The sequence below is a fragment of the Linepithema humile genome, chromosome 3 (assembly GCF_040581485.1).
Source record: "Linepithema humile isolate Giens D197 chromosome 3, Lhum_UNIL_v1.0, whole genome shotgun sequence".
Lineage (NCBI taxonomy): Eukaryota > Metazoa > Arthropoda > Insecta > Hymenoptera > Formicidae > Linepithema > Linepithema humile.
The window spans coordinates 10,591,813-10,608,425 of NC_090130.1; the positions used below are offsets into that span (position 1 = coordinate 10,591,813).

The window sequence follows — 16,613 nt, forward strand, 5'->3', positions numbered from 1 at the left end:
TCAAGAAAATTCGACGATGATTGACTAATTTGCTTACTGCTTAAATCTTACTTAAACTACTGCACATGCAATGGATATAAAACAAAAATGAAAAATAAGTATTGATGAAGCTTTTACATGCCTCCATTTTTCTCGCAAAATATTATTTTGATGAAATAAAACTGTAGATTTTGTTTATTTATAAAATCATAGCAAAATAATTATAAAACAGATTTTACATTAATGACTACCGACTTATTAAAAATTTTTTAATTAACTTTTACATTCAATATTCCTAAATAAATCTTTTATTTTTTAAAAAATATTATAGATTACATTTTTGTGCTAAAATGTAAATATAACTTATGTTAAAATGTGTTGAAATGTATAAATGTATAATTATAATGTTAAAATGTAATAAGTTATTTTTTATGTGCGTATCAAATGTTTGCAATGCAATATAATATCTTATAATGTGAAATAAAAAATTATACTTGAACAACATAATTTATTATTATTATTATTATTTTATATTATTGTTATTTTTTTTTAAAGCTATTTTATATTTAAAAAACTATTTTCCTGTATAACCCTAATTATCATAATTCTTTCTGTAGCTACTTTTAGTATATTAATTCTCTCTCTCTAATTGCAATATACATTATAAAAATCTGTCATTTAACGCATTTATACATTGTACGCATGCACTTTTGTCGCAAATTTTTTTCTCTTGATAAATTAATCACGCTAAACATTTTATATTCATTTCTAATGCGGATATTTCTTTCTTAAATTTTGGTTTTGATTTATAAATTGTATATAGAATGTTTCATTCAAATATCTTTCTCAAATATTAATTTTAATTTAAATTGTGTTAAAAAAAATTTTAGAAAAACCATAATCGGAACTGAAAAAACCGTTATTTAATTTAAAGGATTTCAGTTCTTTTTTATCAACTAAAAACTCGAAACTGGAACTGGAACCGTTATTAAATATTTTATTGGACTATAACCGTAAATCGAATCGAAATATCACATCAGTCCAAATCCCTAATTATTATAGCTTTTGAAGATATAAAAATAAATTAAAAACAAATCCTCTCTTTGTTACCAAGGGAGAGAGGGGATATGTATTTTACTCATGTATTTGAGAATAGCAACATATCACAGTGTATCAACGATAAATATCGTCAGTACGATAAACTCTCTCAGGTCTCCCGATTATTTAAAGCGCGCTATATACTTCCGTTACTCCTCCGATGTCACAACCAGACATCTTTTGCACGTGCATACATCGCGAGAGATTATTTTTATTTAGTCTGTCAGTCGTTCGCGTCTGTGTTCTCTTAAAATTATCGCCGCGTGTAATTGCCACATGCACGATGAAATTATCAATATCTGAATACTTAATTTTTCAGTGCCGTGCAATGCAGTTAAATGAGTTAAATGAAGGTATTAGGCGAATCTAATTGAAACAATTTTACTTATCCTTTCGTGATTATTATTGCGTGAAACGAGATCCCATTCGCAAGTTTTCAAATAAAAAATTAATATATAAATAAATAATATAGATTAACAAGAAATACACCAATACACCTACTTTTCGTAGATCTTCAAAAAGCCTACGATAATGTCTCGGTAATAAAATTATGGAAAGTACTCCAACAAACATCCATTGTTAAGTTAAAAAAGGCGCTCGTTTTTATATAGTTTATCTCTCTGGCTCGACGCTAGCAACACAGACGTTCTTTTTGAGAAATTATATATTATTATTAGCTAAGCTCTCATGGCGAAAAATGTATCGCGTGTCTCTATACAGTAAACTGATTACAAACACAGAAACCGTTTACTTAATTACGTGAAACCCAGCGAACATTAGTAACACGCGACATGGTCCTTCAAGCCGAATAATTCGTATTATTATGCGTGTGAATACGAAATAAAAGCAAATCGAGGAGCTAAAAGGCGACGCACAGGCGAATCACGTGATATACGCAGTGGTGCGATCGCGTAAGAGAGAGAGATCATCGTGGCCCTTTCTGTGTAAAAAGGCAATACGCAGACGGCAACAATCCAGGACAGTGATTTGGCATTCTGGCTTCATGAGCGAAGAGGAACAAACGACAACAATCTAGGGCAAGTTCGTCTTGAGCATTAGTTTGAGTATAGGATAAAGAATACGTAGCTCAAAATGTCATTGCAAGCATTAAAGAAAAAGCGAGGCGCAATTAAGTCTAGAGTTACTTCATTCAGTAATAATTTAAAAAGGATACGTGAGAATAACGCGGATACAAGCGTGCCGTTACCAAGAGACACAGTGATACAATTAAAGGATAGAATTGAAAGGCACAAAGAAGTTTTTAATGATTTTAATATTATTCAAGCAGGCATAGAAGAATTTACTGATGATCATGCGGAGATTATTGATTATCGGCAAGAATTTGAGGATGAATATTTTCATACTCTAGCTCAGGCTCAAGAACTGCTTACTCGTGAAACAATTGCATCGGATGACGCCGGCCGCCCGGGAGGGGCTGGTGGGGCGAGTGCGGGGATACACATAAATGATCAATTACAACAGTTAATTCAAAGGCTGATCAAATTGCTGATCAAAATCTTGCACAACAGGACCTAATTCAACGAAACTTAAATCAGCAACAAGGTTCTATTGGTCTTTCAGCTCCAGAGCAGTCTCAAATACTAAATATACCTGTAGAGCAACGCATTCCAGGGATAAAGTTACCGATTATAGACTTGCCAAAGTTTAACGGGGAATTAGCGGATTGGCTTGGTTTTAGGGACACATACAAGTCTTTAATTCATGATAGTGCGGCAATTGGCGATATCCAAAAATTTCATTACCTAAAGTCAGCGTTGAGTGGTAGCGCCGGGGAAATAATTGAGGAATACGAGTTTTCAGAACAAAATTATCAGATAGTTTGGCAAACTTTGTGTGAGCGATACGATAACGTAAATCTGCTGATACATCATCACATTGAGTCAATTTTTAACAGTCCGAAAGTAGTTAAAGCTTCAGCAACGCGTTTACGAGATTTAATAGATATAATAAATAAAAATCTAAGATCTTTGAAAAAACTAGATGAGCCTACCGAGCATTGGGATTCTCTGCTCATCTACATAGTAACAACCAAGCTGGATCTGGAGAGTCTAAAAGAATGGGAAAAGCATAAGGCTGAGCTAACAAGCAAACCGACCATTGCAGAGCTAATCAAGTGTCTACGTGAGAGAGCCGCGCTCCTACAAACCATCACAACTATTACAAGTAAAGACACTGTCGGAATCAAGCAAGCAAAACCTCAAAAGGCAAGCGTGTTTTTGGCAAATAAAGATAAGTGTGCCATGTGCAGCAAACACCATAGCATTTATATTTGTGAAGCCTTTCTTAAACTAAGCACAAAGGACAGATCTAATAAAATAAAGGAATTCAAGCTGTGTATTAATTGTTTGAGAGGTGGGCATTACGCGACTGATTGCAACTCTGGCCCATGCAAAAAATGCAAGCTAAAACATAATAGCTTAATACATTTTGATCGAAAAACAAAATTAGAAGAAAAGGCCGAGATGGATAATTTAAATACACAGAAATTGAATGCATTTTGTGCGACAAATGAAACATTGGCTGATTCTTTATTAGCTACCGCAAAGGTAATATCAATAGGACCTACAAAGGAGCAAAAAATGGCAAGAGCATTTTTGGATTCATGTGCGCAATCAAATTTCATATCGGAGAGGCTATGTTCCAGGCTAAAGGTCGTCAGAATTCCGGTCAACGTTCAAATGGGAACTCTAAATCGAGAAAATACAATTTTGAAGGAAAAATGCGAGATTGAGATTAAGTCTCGTCACAGTAATTGTGGCTTCAAGCTGCAATGCCTCATTGTGCCTAACATAATCAAAGACAAAATGCCAAACAGCAAGATTGATTTACACGACGTAAAAATTCCAGCTCATATAAAACTAGCCGATCAAACTTTCTACACGCCAGGAGTGGTAGATTTACTAATAGGAGCTGAATGGTTTTGGCAGCTTCTCTGCATCGGTCAGGAAAAATTAGGCAATTTGATTATGCAAAAGACAAAATTGGGCTGGGTAGTCGGTGGACCTCTTCTACCAAACAGCGCAAGTTCAATTCATTGCAACCTTATTCGTCGCGTTGATATTCAAGAACAATTAACAAAATTCTGGGAGCTAGAAGAAATCTCTGAAACTAAAGCTCTGTCGATTGAAGAAAAGTCATGCGAAGAATTATTTTTAAAACCTACAAGAAGGGATGCTGACGGCAAATTTATAGTAACAATTCCACTAAAAGGAAGTCTCAGCGATCTAGGAGAATCTAGAAGCCAAGCTGAGAAGCGATTAATAAATCTCGAACGCAAATTGCAGAAAAATACAGACTTGCGCAAAAAATACAATACTTTCATGGATGAATATCTTGATTTGGGACACATGAGTGAAGCACTTGATAAAAGCGCGGCTAAATATACATACTACATGCCTCACCATGCGGTTACAAAATTAGAAAGTGAGACCACAAAAACGCGGGTTGTATTTGATGCCTCTGCGGCAACAAGCAGTGGGCTATCAATGAATAATTTACAAATGTGTGGTCCTGTAATACAAAATGATCTATTTTCCATAATAGTAAGATTCCGCAAACATCAGTTCATAATCTCGGCAGATATAGAAAAGATGTATAGGCAGGTATGGATTATACCGGAACAAAGAGCACTACAACGCATTTTATGGAGAAGAGACCCAAACGAAAGCATCAAGACATACGAGTTAAATACCGTAACATATGGCACTACAGCTGCTTCATTTTTGGCAATTAGATCTCTTGGACAACTCGCAATCAATAATAAAGATAAATTTCCGAATGAATCAAAGATCATACTTAACGACTTTTACGTTGACGATCTTTTGACAGGTGGCAAGACTACAGAAGAGTTGTCTCTAACAGCGAAGCAAATCAATGAGATCCTTCCGAAGGGGGCTTCAAGCTAAGAAAGTGGGTCTCTAATAACACTGAAGTATTAAAACACGTTATAGGAGCTGAGAATTGGCCGTCTACGGTGCATTTAATAAAAGATAATCAGGGAAAGACATTAGGACTACAGTGGAGCGCAAAGGATGATATTTTGACGTACTCAATCGATTTACCAGCATGCAATAAAATCACAAAGCGTCATATTCTTTCAGTATCCTCAATGATCTTTGACCCATTAAGACTAATCGGTCCGTGTACCATAACGACAAAATTAATCATGCAACAATTATGGCTTGAATGTCTTTCATGGGATGAATCATTACCCGCAAACATAAACACGCAATGGTTAAAATATCGCAAGAACTTGGAGCTATTAAACAACATAAAAATACATAGGCAGGTAACGTGTAAAGATCCAGTTAGTCTGCACATACATGGATTTGCCGATGCGTCTAAAAATGCCTACGGAGCCTGTGTTTATATAGTATCAATAGACGAGGAAGGAAAGCGTCATGTTAAACTGTTGTGCTCCAAGAACAAGGTTGCTCCGGTAAAAACTCAAACCATCCCGCGACTGGAATTATGTTCTGACCTGCTCTTAGCAAAATTGGTCTCGGCAACGGAAAAGGCATTGGATATGAATATCAATAGTACAACGTATTGGACAGACTCCACTATCGCTTTGGGATGGATCGCATCTGAACCAAATAGATTAGAAATCTTCGAAGCAAATCGTGTTGCAAAAATTCAAGAATTGACAAAAGATAGACCTTGGCGCCACGTACCTACTGATCTCAATCCAGCGGATTTGTTGTCCAGGGGAATTAGTCCTAAAGAACTTCAAGACAAGGACTTATGGTGGAACGGTCCATCATTCTTAAAGAAAGATCCTTCCAAGTGGCCCAAATCACCCAACCCAATCACAAAAATCATGACAAGCAAGAATCTTGTTATAGCAGTTAATCCCAATCACTCAATATTCAAAAATATAGTGGAAAGAAACTCAAGTCTCACTAGAATCCTCAGGATAGTCTCTCATTGCATGAGATTCGTAAACGCTTTGCAAGGGATGGGTACTACCAACGGCCCTATAACAATTAAAGAGCGTGACAACTCATTAGTGATTCTAACAAGGCAAGCTCAGCAGGTCGACTTCCCATCAGAGATCGCGAGTTTATCTGCAGGCTCCAAGATAACTAAAGGAAAACTTGCTGCTTTAAGTCCTTTCTTGGATGAACGAGGTATTTTACGTGTAGGAGGCCGACTGGGAAACTCGGCTTTTGAACTTGATAAAAAACACCCTATTGTATTATCAGCAAGCAATCGACTGACAAGATTGATTTTCGAGCACGAGCATATCAAATTGCTACATGCAGGCCCACAACTGTTGCTTGCAACCATTCGTGACCAATTCTGGCCTTTGAGAGGTAGAAATCTCGCACGCAAGATAGTTTCATCTTGTTTAGATTGTTACAGAATCAAACCACAAGCTATGCAAACAATCATGGGTAACCTTCCATCATCAAGGATCTCGCCGGAGCTACCATTCTCTACCACCGGGGTTGACTACGCTGGACCTTTCATGATTAAAGATAGAAAAGGAAGGGGTTGTAAACTCAGCAAATGTTACGTGTGCATCTTCATATGCTTCGCGACAAAGGCGTTGCATATTAAATTAGTCCTCGACCTAACAAAGAAAGCGTTTATTGCCGCACTACGTAGATTTGTTTCGCGAAGAGGCAAGCCATCTAAGATACTCTCCGACAACGGAACTAACTTTGTTGGGGCTAAAAATGAGTTGGATGAACTAGGAAGGTTCCTTTTAAACAAAGCAAAAGAACTAGATGTAGCCATTGATAAACTAGGTATCGAGTGGAAATTTATCCCTGCGTACTCGCCTCACTTTGGTGGCCTCTGGGAGGCAGGTGTTAAATCCATGAAATTTCATTTAAAGCGAATTGCAAAAAATGCGTTGTTAACTTTTGCGGAGTTTTACACCTTATTAACGCAGATAGAGTCTCTATTAAATTCCAGGCCTCTTACTCCGCTCTCATCTGATCCCAGTGACCTCGCTCCATTAACCCCTGCTCACTTCCTGATCGGGCGAAGCTTCAACACTGTCGCTGATCCAGACTTAAGTCATATAAAAGAATCTCGATTGTCTAATTGGCAGCGTATTCAACAATTGCAGCAAAATTATTGGAGGCGTTGGAGTGTTGAGTACGTTTCTGAATTGCAACAAAAAACCAAATGGAAGCGGCCGTATCCAGACTTGGCTATTGATACCATGGTATTGGTGAAGGACGATAACTTACCACCCGCATATTGGAAGCTTGGACGAGTAGTAGAGAAGCACCCTGGAGCTGATGACATCACGAGGATGGTTTCAATAAGGGTTACAAAAGGGGATAACAAAACCACGATCATACAAAGAGCAGTGGCAAAGGTTTGCCCCCTGCCCCTTCTGGACGAAAAAGGACTCACTTTATAAATCGATTAATGAAAATGTAAAATATCCATTTTAATAGCGTGTTAACCGTAGGTTTCTTTTTATTTTTATCTCCATTTTAAGTTAAGCGTGGCTAGCAGCCAATAATTTACTTATATAACATATGAAAACTATTTTTGTTTCTGCGATACTTGGCTCTTATACTTCTATTAGTATTTAAAATTTGAATTATATTCATTCACAAAAAAAATGCTATACGATACGATCCCTCAACGCCGGGGAATTTATGTTAAGTTAAAAAAGGCGCTCGTTTTTATATAGTTTATCTCTCTGGCTCGACGCTAGCGACACAGACGTTCTTTTTGAGAAATTATATATTATTATTAGCTAAGCTCTCATGGCGAAAAATGTATCGCGTGTCTCTATACAGTAAACTGATTACAAACACAGAAACCGTTTACTTAATTACGTGAAACCCAGCGAACATTAGTAACACGCGACATCCATCAATCATTCATTAACAAAAGCTGTTGAAAACATATATAAAAAATACAAAATCTGCAGTTAAAATAGGCAATAGACTTTCGGAACAATTTATAGTCGACAAAAGATTCAGACAAGGCTGTCGTCTGTCGCCTACTCTTTTCAAAATATACATTTCGAGGACCTTACATCTGTAGAAAAAAAATGTCGAGGAATGGGTATCAAATTAGATGGTGAAACCTGTCTATATACCCTTCAGTTTGCTAATGACCAGGTTATATGCGTAAACAATAAGGAAGACCTTGAATATATGATATGCAAACTGAAAGAAGAATATGAAAATTGAGAATTATACAGGGTGTCTCATTTTAAAACCTCACGTGAATAACTTTTCAGAGAGACATTTTCAAGAAAAATAATTTAGACAAAAGTTGTTGGGTTTGGAGGGAGACATCCGATGATGACATTGGTTTAACCTAGGGTGTACATGCCAAAGTCATATGGAGGTCAACTTTGTTTTTTTAAATAAAACACCCTATTTTTTATTTCAAAATCTAATAGCTGGTGTCAAGAACTTTTTAAAACACTATAATGAAGTTATTTTTCATTAAGTACTTTTCGAGTTATGAGGCTTGAAAGTTACAGCATTTTGACATAAAATACAAAATATCTTGTAAAACATTCAATTTTCGGGAATCTTACCTTAATACTTTTATTCATAAAATAATAAGACGAATCAATTGGTATAAAGAAAACACATAGTTGCTTTCAAGAAAAAATATGTAATTTGCAACATGCAACTGCATACTTTTTTTTTTAAACCAATTTGTTTTCTTTATACCAATTCATTTGTCTCATTTTGTCTTATTTTGTGCATAAAAGTATTAAGGTAACATTCTCAAAAACTGTATGTTTTACAAGATATTTTATATTTTATGTCAAAATACTGTAATTTACAAGCCTCATAACTCGAAAAGTACTTAATAAAAAATAACTTCATTATAGTGTTTTGAAAAGTTCTTGACACCAGCTATTAGATTTTGAAATAAAAAATAGGGTGTTTTATTTAAAAAAACAAAGTTGACCTCCATATGACCTTGGCATGTACACCCTAGGTTAAACCAATGTCATCATCGGATGTCCTCCTCTAAACCCAACAACTTTTGTCTAAATCATTTTTCTTGAAAATGTCTCTGAAAAGTTATTCACGTGGGGTTTTTAAAATGGGACACCCTGTATATAAACTTGGATAAAACCCAATACTTATGTGTAGGGAAAGAAGCCACCGATATCGAAATAGAAAGTATAACAATTACAACATGTAACGAATATAAATATTTTGGAGTAATTTTCAATACAACAGGTGACGAAGAAATAAGATTCCGGATTTCAAGACCCAAACAAATTATTGGAGCCCTAAATAAAATATAGTGAAACAGCTACATTGGAAAAACACACAAATTGAGGATAGTATCGTGGAAAGTATTCTTATATACGAATCGGAAACGTGGAGACTCAAAGAACGCCTGAAGAAAAATTGGAGACAACTGAGATGAATGTTATAAGAAGATCAGCGGGAATTTCCAGATTAGAAAGAAGACTCAACGAAATAATAAAAGATCAAATGAAAATAAAAAAATCAGACTGCATCGACGAAAAGCTGATTTGGTTCGGATATGTACAACGAATGTCAAAGAAACCGAAGAAAGCTCTTCAATGGGTGCCTTACAAAAATAGAAGAAAAGAAAAACAAAAAATCATGAATAGAAGGCATTCGAAAATCAATGAGCAAAAGACTCATTCAGGAAATAAATGAAGATGCATGGAGAGACCGAAAACAATGAAAATTAAGCATCGGACAACGTCGCAGGACGTTTTAAAACCGATTAATTACTACTATAAATAATATGAAGACGACAATATTGCATATCAATTTTAATGAGAAATGTTTCTGAACAGAGAATTTCTACTAGCGTCTACTAACATTACAGACATGGTGCTTACGACGCTTCTCCTACAACGAAACGAGTCAATACTTGACAGTTCGAAGCAAACGCGCACCGTCGCTTGTACTTCGCCATCACCCCCTCGTCGTGCGCCCCTTTCGCTAGGAGCTGCTTTCGTGAAGGGTGCCAAGAGTACTGGGGACTTTACATCGCTCCTTTTGCCCTTTCTGCACATCGTCGTGCACAAATATGGCCGATGAACGTATCGCACGAGTTTTTTCAGTTTGCAAACGTTCTTTACGAACACGAAGAATAGAAAAATATGTGAGAGACAATTTGGGGAAAAAACTCACTAATCGATATTAAAGAGTCAACATTCCAATTGAAAAACAATTTGTAAATTTGACTATAAAAAAAAATTAAATTTTCAATCTTTAATTATATATTTCACGTAATAATAATTACTAATTTATATTTCATTAATTTGTTAAATTTGCTGTTTAGATTGAAAATGGCATCTTGAAAGAATATGTAAGATAAGAGAAAAATTTTCTAAAAATTATCGCAAATTTCATAAATTGTGAGGTAAACTTGAAAACTTGGCATGCAAAAAAACTACCAGTTTTTTGCGCGAGTTGTATTTAATTAGTAGAAAGAGCGTCAATATTGAATATGGAATATAATCTTTGCGATGACTCGAAGCAATAAAAGTTAAAATATATTTTTAGTCCACCTTGTAATTTATCACTGAAGAATTCCATAAGATGAGAGTATGTATTAATATACTATAATAATTATAAGATAATCTGAGATATTCTCAAATCTATTGCAATAACAAATACCGTAAGATTTTTGGAAGATATTCATAATTCTAAGCTAAAATAACGTATATCAATATTTTATCGAAACGTTAATTAACAAAGATGATTACTATTGCAAGAAATATTCGCATTCAATAAACAAAAAATAAGCAACTTTTTAACAGTCGCAACAATCAAATACGAAACACGAAACGCGACATAGAAACGCACAATTCCATAAAATAAATGCATATATAAATAATATTAAAAAGTGATGTCTAGCACTTTTGGTACAAGAGCTGGCCAATAACAATCAGCGAAATAACACAGCGCGGAAACGCTGTTGCGTAAGGTCCGTGACCGAAAGGGTGGCGAATGTTACAGGGGCGCGAGGAGACGAGTATCTAGGTTTGTGTAACGATTTTTAGAGTCTCGACCCTCCGATCGTTCGGGCCATAAAAAACTTGAGGCACCCCACAGTAGCCGGAGAGCCGTGTGCCAGGGTTTCCATAGCGACGAAGCCCTTACGCTCTTCGCCCGGGGAACCCCTTTCGCTCTATTCTGCGATAACGTACTGGCTGCCGTTGCCGCTGCCTTTAACGCGTCGTAGTGCCTTCGAATCTCAGAGATATACATCGTAACACGAGCGCGACACTATCAAGGACCAGTTTTTATCATTAAATCAAAGTAAAATTTCTGCTCCTTCTACATCAGTTCGAAAAAAAGCAAAAAGTCTTTCATTACACTATCATTTTTTAATAAAAACAACTTTCTCTCAATTGAGAAGTGAGTATGGATTAACTCGCGAAATTTTAACAATTATGGCGCAGATGTAGATTAAGAAGCAATCGGTACATATAATATAATATAATATATAATATATAATATAATGGGAAAAACGTGACGATTGCTAGAATTAATGTTGTCAAACGCGGAAATTCTCCTCCAGAATACGTCGATTCGTTCAAGTATTTCTTGGAATTTATAGGAGACCATTACTTTCATTCTGTCGGTGTATCACCGGTGCGTCACTTCTTTTCTAGGGATACCAAAAAATAAATCGCGAGTTTTGGGATGCCTGACCGATTACTCAGGCCATTTAGTCATTCCTCTTATACCGGGAATACTAGGTATCGCGCAGTCACAAGAACTCATCGTTGGGAGCTGTCCAGATCACGAATTAGATCGTATAAGAGAAGGACGATTCTCCGTTCTCTTGCAGGAGCACGGAAATAAATGTGTTAAGTAACGATACAAGTGTACAAGCGCAATAATCGGGATCGGCCGGCTAATCAAACTTGATCGATCAACTTTTTTCATTCCAGTAAATTATTCAGTCAAAATAGTATTTCAAAAATCCATATTTGTGTATAGATATATGTACAAAATCATTACATTTAATATGATGTATTTTGTCTTTTCATACACTTCAGGCACGAAAACCTAAAAAGCCTTGAGTGAGATTTAGATGTGCTACAGATCAAAGAATAATGAAAAGCTCAAATAATAGTTGTTAAAGTTATAATCTATTCTCTATTGAGAATTAAAAGAGAATTAAAACACTGAGGGAGAAATTGAACTGTCGCTGTCTACTAAGGCAATACCAGATCATTTTTCACAGTTAATTTGCGACGGCCAAAAACGCGAATCCTACATTTGAATCAAGAATACATTGTTCAAACTTTGTTCAGTCTCTCGCTCAGTTTCCTACGTGAATCGAAAGTTAAGCTAATGTAGTCGATACCGATATCGAGGATTCCAGTCATTCTCTATCATCGTTGTAGTTGCCCGCTATTGTGGTCGTTGCATAATGTGCACGTGTAACAAGACCAGATAGAATAGACATAAAAGGATATAAAAAGGGTAAAGACGAGGAAGGTAAGAGAGGCAAAGCACGTTCGATAGAAAAGAACGACGAAAGGACTAATCGACTGTTTTGTACGCAAAGACTGTTTTGTCGCCAGACGTAATCAAAAACACACGAGATACGCAAACCATGCGCCGCGCTTCTCTGTCGCCTCCCCCCTCCCCCCTCTTCTCCTCCCTCTTCCTCTCACTCGCTCTCTCTCCCTCCCTCTTATGGACATACTAATCTTTATGATCTGACTAACTGTGACTCATAATGAATTTATCGCGCGTATATGCAAAATAAATTAATTCCACGACCAAATTTCTTTCCATTTCTCGTCATTTATCTTAGAAATTGTATTTATTATTACTCGATAAAAGAGTAAAATATGGTAATTTTTTAGCCGGGTCTTAAATAACAGCATCATTAAGAATTTTATTGGTGATCAGAAAATATACAAATAATATATTTGTGTCAGTGGAAATAATTTTTAACGCAATTTGTAAAATCATATCGCGTACACATAACACAATCTTCAATAACATGTTTTAATTAAAAATAAAATAATGCAAAATAATTTTTTAAATATATTATAACATTTCTTATATCTGTTTTATCAAAATAAAATTTTTATTGACAATAATACTAATACTATTAGGTCGTTGCAGATGACATTTATTCGACAAACTTAATACATACTTTGTCAATCGAAATTGTCTCCATTCATTTCAACACACTTCCCTCAACGCGATACAAGCGTATTAATACTTTTTACATAGAAATCGGAAGAGCGAGATGCAAGAAATTCGTTGAACGCACTTTTTACGTCACTTGTTGTTTTGAAAACTTTCTTTCTTAAAAAGCTATCCAAGTGTTTAAAAAAATGGTAGTCGGTTGAAGAAAGATTAAGAAAATAAGGAGGGTGAGGGAGAACTTCGCATTTCAATTCTGCTAATTTTTTTACAGTTTGTTTTTACAGCAACATGAGATCTAACATTATCATGGAGCAATAACATACCGCGTCTATTGAGTAATGCTGGCTGTTCAATGCGCATTTTTTCTATTACTACATCAATTTCTTAACAGTATTTGTCGACATTCATAGTTTCACCCTTTTTTAAAAACGAATAATGCACAACACCCTTAGCAGACCACCATACAGACACTATAATCTTACACGGAGAAAGGCTCCGTTTAGCAGAATTGAAATGCAAAGTTCTCCTTCGTCCTCCTTATTCTTCTAATTTTTCTCTGACAAACTACCATTTTTTAAGCACCTAGATAGCTTTTTAAGAGAAAAAGTTTTCAAAACGACGTGAAAGTGCGTTCAACGAATTTCTCGCATCTCGCTCTTCCGATTTCTATTAATACGCTTGTATCGCGTTGGGAGAAGTGTGTTGAAGTGAACAGAGACTATTTCAATTGACAAAGTATACATTAAGTTTATCGAATAAAAATTTAAATTCAAATCCTAAAAACGGCCATTTCATCTCTGCAACGATGTAATATATAATAATAATACTAAGATAAATAATAATATAGGATATCCAGCTACTATGCGTTACATTACAATCTTTCATTTTAATAAAAGAGTCTATCGGATGTATTGATTGGTCTCAAAAAACATTTACTTCGTCAAGGTTTTATTGGTACTCACATGCTTCCATAGAGGTGTCTTGAGTCAGCGGTGGACGCTGCGACGTCGTCGTCGTCGTCGTTGTCGTCGTCGTCGTCGACGTCGTCGTCGTCGTTGTCGTCGTCGTCGTCGTCGTCGTCGTTGTCGTAGTCGTCGTCGCCGTCGTCGTCGTAGTCGTCGTCGTCGTCGTTGTTGTTGTCGACGATGCGGACAAGTCTTCCTGTGCAACAGTGACCTTGATTCGCTGTTCGTCGATCTCCACGCCTCTCGGTGAGCTTCGATCGGAATTCGCGCGCACCTTTACACGCTCGGCCACCTGCACATTGTCTCCGGAGAACGCCGACCGCGACGATGACATCGGCCTGGCGACTGTTGTCGTAGTCCACTCAATGACACTATCACTACCAACTACAATCGCACCATTATCCTCGTTCCTCACGAGCACCAACTCCCGCCCGTTCTTATCACCCTCCACTGCGTCCTCGGTCACTCTCTCGACGTCATCTTCTTCACTCGCAGTTCTTTCAATTCGCTGAGTCGCATCATGATATACCAAGTTGCGCGTGGTGGTTCTCGTCGTCACCGCCGTTGTCGTCGTCGTCGCTGTCTTTGAAGCGCTCTCGTCAAGAATATCTCGCGGGGAATTCTCCGAACGTAATACTGATTCCTCAAACTTGTAAGCGGGCTTTAATGGTGGGGTGAAAGCCTGGACTGCAGGGTGAATCTTATCATCGATCAGCGTTGTGGAATCCACCTTGCGAAGCTGCAAACGACGTTTGTTAATGCGTTGCCATGTTTCCGGCCAAGGGTCGATAAAATTTGCCGAGAGTTGATCTTTTCGCTTCGACCTCTTGCCGATCAATACTCGTTTCGCTCTTCTCTGTCGCACTGTGATCTCTTGGCCCTCCTTGTCACAAGCGGGACGATTTTCATGTCCGATAACAATAGCATTCAGCGGTGATGATCTTGATAATAGCAGGGACGATGACGACAACAGCGACGACGTCAAGGACAACGGCGGCGCGGACGAAGATGGAAGGCGCGTCGTCAGCGTAAGACGATCCAGAATTCCTCGATACGCGTGACCTTTGAAGCCGACCTCGTTAGGACTGGATGCGCGGTTAATCGCCCTTCGGAACAGACGCGGCACGAATGAAGGATCGGGCGAGCGCGACAACAAACGGCGAACGGACGTGGTAGCGCCGGTTGGATAAACGCTATCCTGCGGCTGGGCAATCACTAGCGCGGCCGTTGTCACGCGCGTCAGGTCGTTGAGGAGACCAACAACGAGAAGAAGCAGGGGCAAACCCACCCCCGCCCCCGTGGTGGCTCTCGCTATCCCCTGCTGTGCGATGAGAATTCGCGAGGCGGCTGTTCAGTCCGGCTGTCCACGATTTCTTCGCGACGATGAGCTTTGTCGTTGCTCTTTTCTCTCTCCGCCTCTTCTCCCTCTTCCTCGCGATTTACAAGCAACCACACGTTCCAACGATTTTCTTCGAGCACCTGGCCGCATCCGATATTCCGTGTGTGCCGCTTCACGACGATTGGTCCACCTCGACTCGTGCCGGCGTCGTGCTTTTCTGGCATTTATTATCCTATCGCGCGTTTCAGGTACGTGCTGCTGCCCTTGTTGCCACCGCAATGGGCAAGTGACTCCACCATGTGTTCGATTGACGGGCCGGACGACGATACTGTACACCCTGTCCGCGCGCATTCCGCCATCATCGCGCAACCCACGAACAAGCGGTGCCGCGGCTCGCGTCCCGGCGCGGCTTGCCGCATCGACGTTGCCCGGCTGAGTCGCGCGGCATTCTCCGCTCACGCTTCTTCACGTTTCCGCTTTCTTCTCCGCGTCCTCCGCTATCTACCAATGCTGTCCACTTGGTATTTTCAGGACTGTGATGCAATCTGAAACAATCCAACAATTCCGCGTCTTAACATTACTGGATCAATTTATCTTTCATCAATTTCACTTGAAGAAATTCGCATTTTTTCCCTTCACCGTACAGTTTCCCTTCTTTTATTCTGTTTCAAGTAAGTATTCAATTTTATTTCTTTCTCAATACATTTTTTACTTGATAAAAAATAATTATTCACATCATTTACATTATTTTCTCATTTTCTAATATATTCACTATTCGTTCGATTGTTCATACGCCATATTTCTCAAAACCTCGTTCTTTCTTCACCGATCAAGAACAACTTCGTTTAAGACTCGTTTAAAGATAGACTTTAATAGAATCTTTAAAACGAAATTACAAAGGCAAATGGAGTAAATGTTGCGAAGTTAAAATGAAACTTCATGACAAGTTTACGAAAATATTGACTCAGCTCGAATACTCAGTTAGACAATGTATAATGTGATCAATACCAAGTTCATGTGTACCACCAATTGCCGCCAATTATTCACGCGAGGCAATCATCCTGTCAGGAATAGAAGGGTTAAACAGCCCAATAACAAGCG

At 37.7% G+C, this 16,613-nt stretch overlaps 1 protein-coding gene across 1 annotated transcript in view; it reads right to left on the reverse strand.

Annotated features, from left to right (window-relative positions):
• Positions 1 to 15,514, reverse strand: part of LOC105674690 (uncharacterized) — a 70,716-nt gene extending 55,202 nt beyond the window's left edge. Inside the window, exon 1 of the mRNA XM_012371196.2 lies at positions 14,171 to 15,514. Within this exon, the coding sequence (XP_012226619.1) occupies positions 14,171 to 14,507 (337 nt within the window). The 5' untranslated portion in view covers positions 14,508 to 15,514. The remainder of the gene's footprint in view (positions 1 to 14,170) is intronic.
• Positions 15,515 to 16,613: the final 1,099 nt, after the last annotated feature.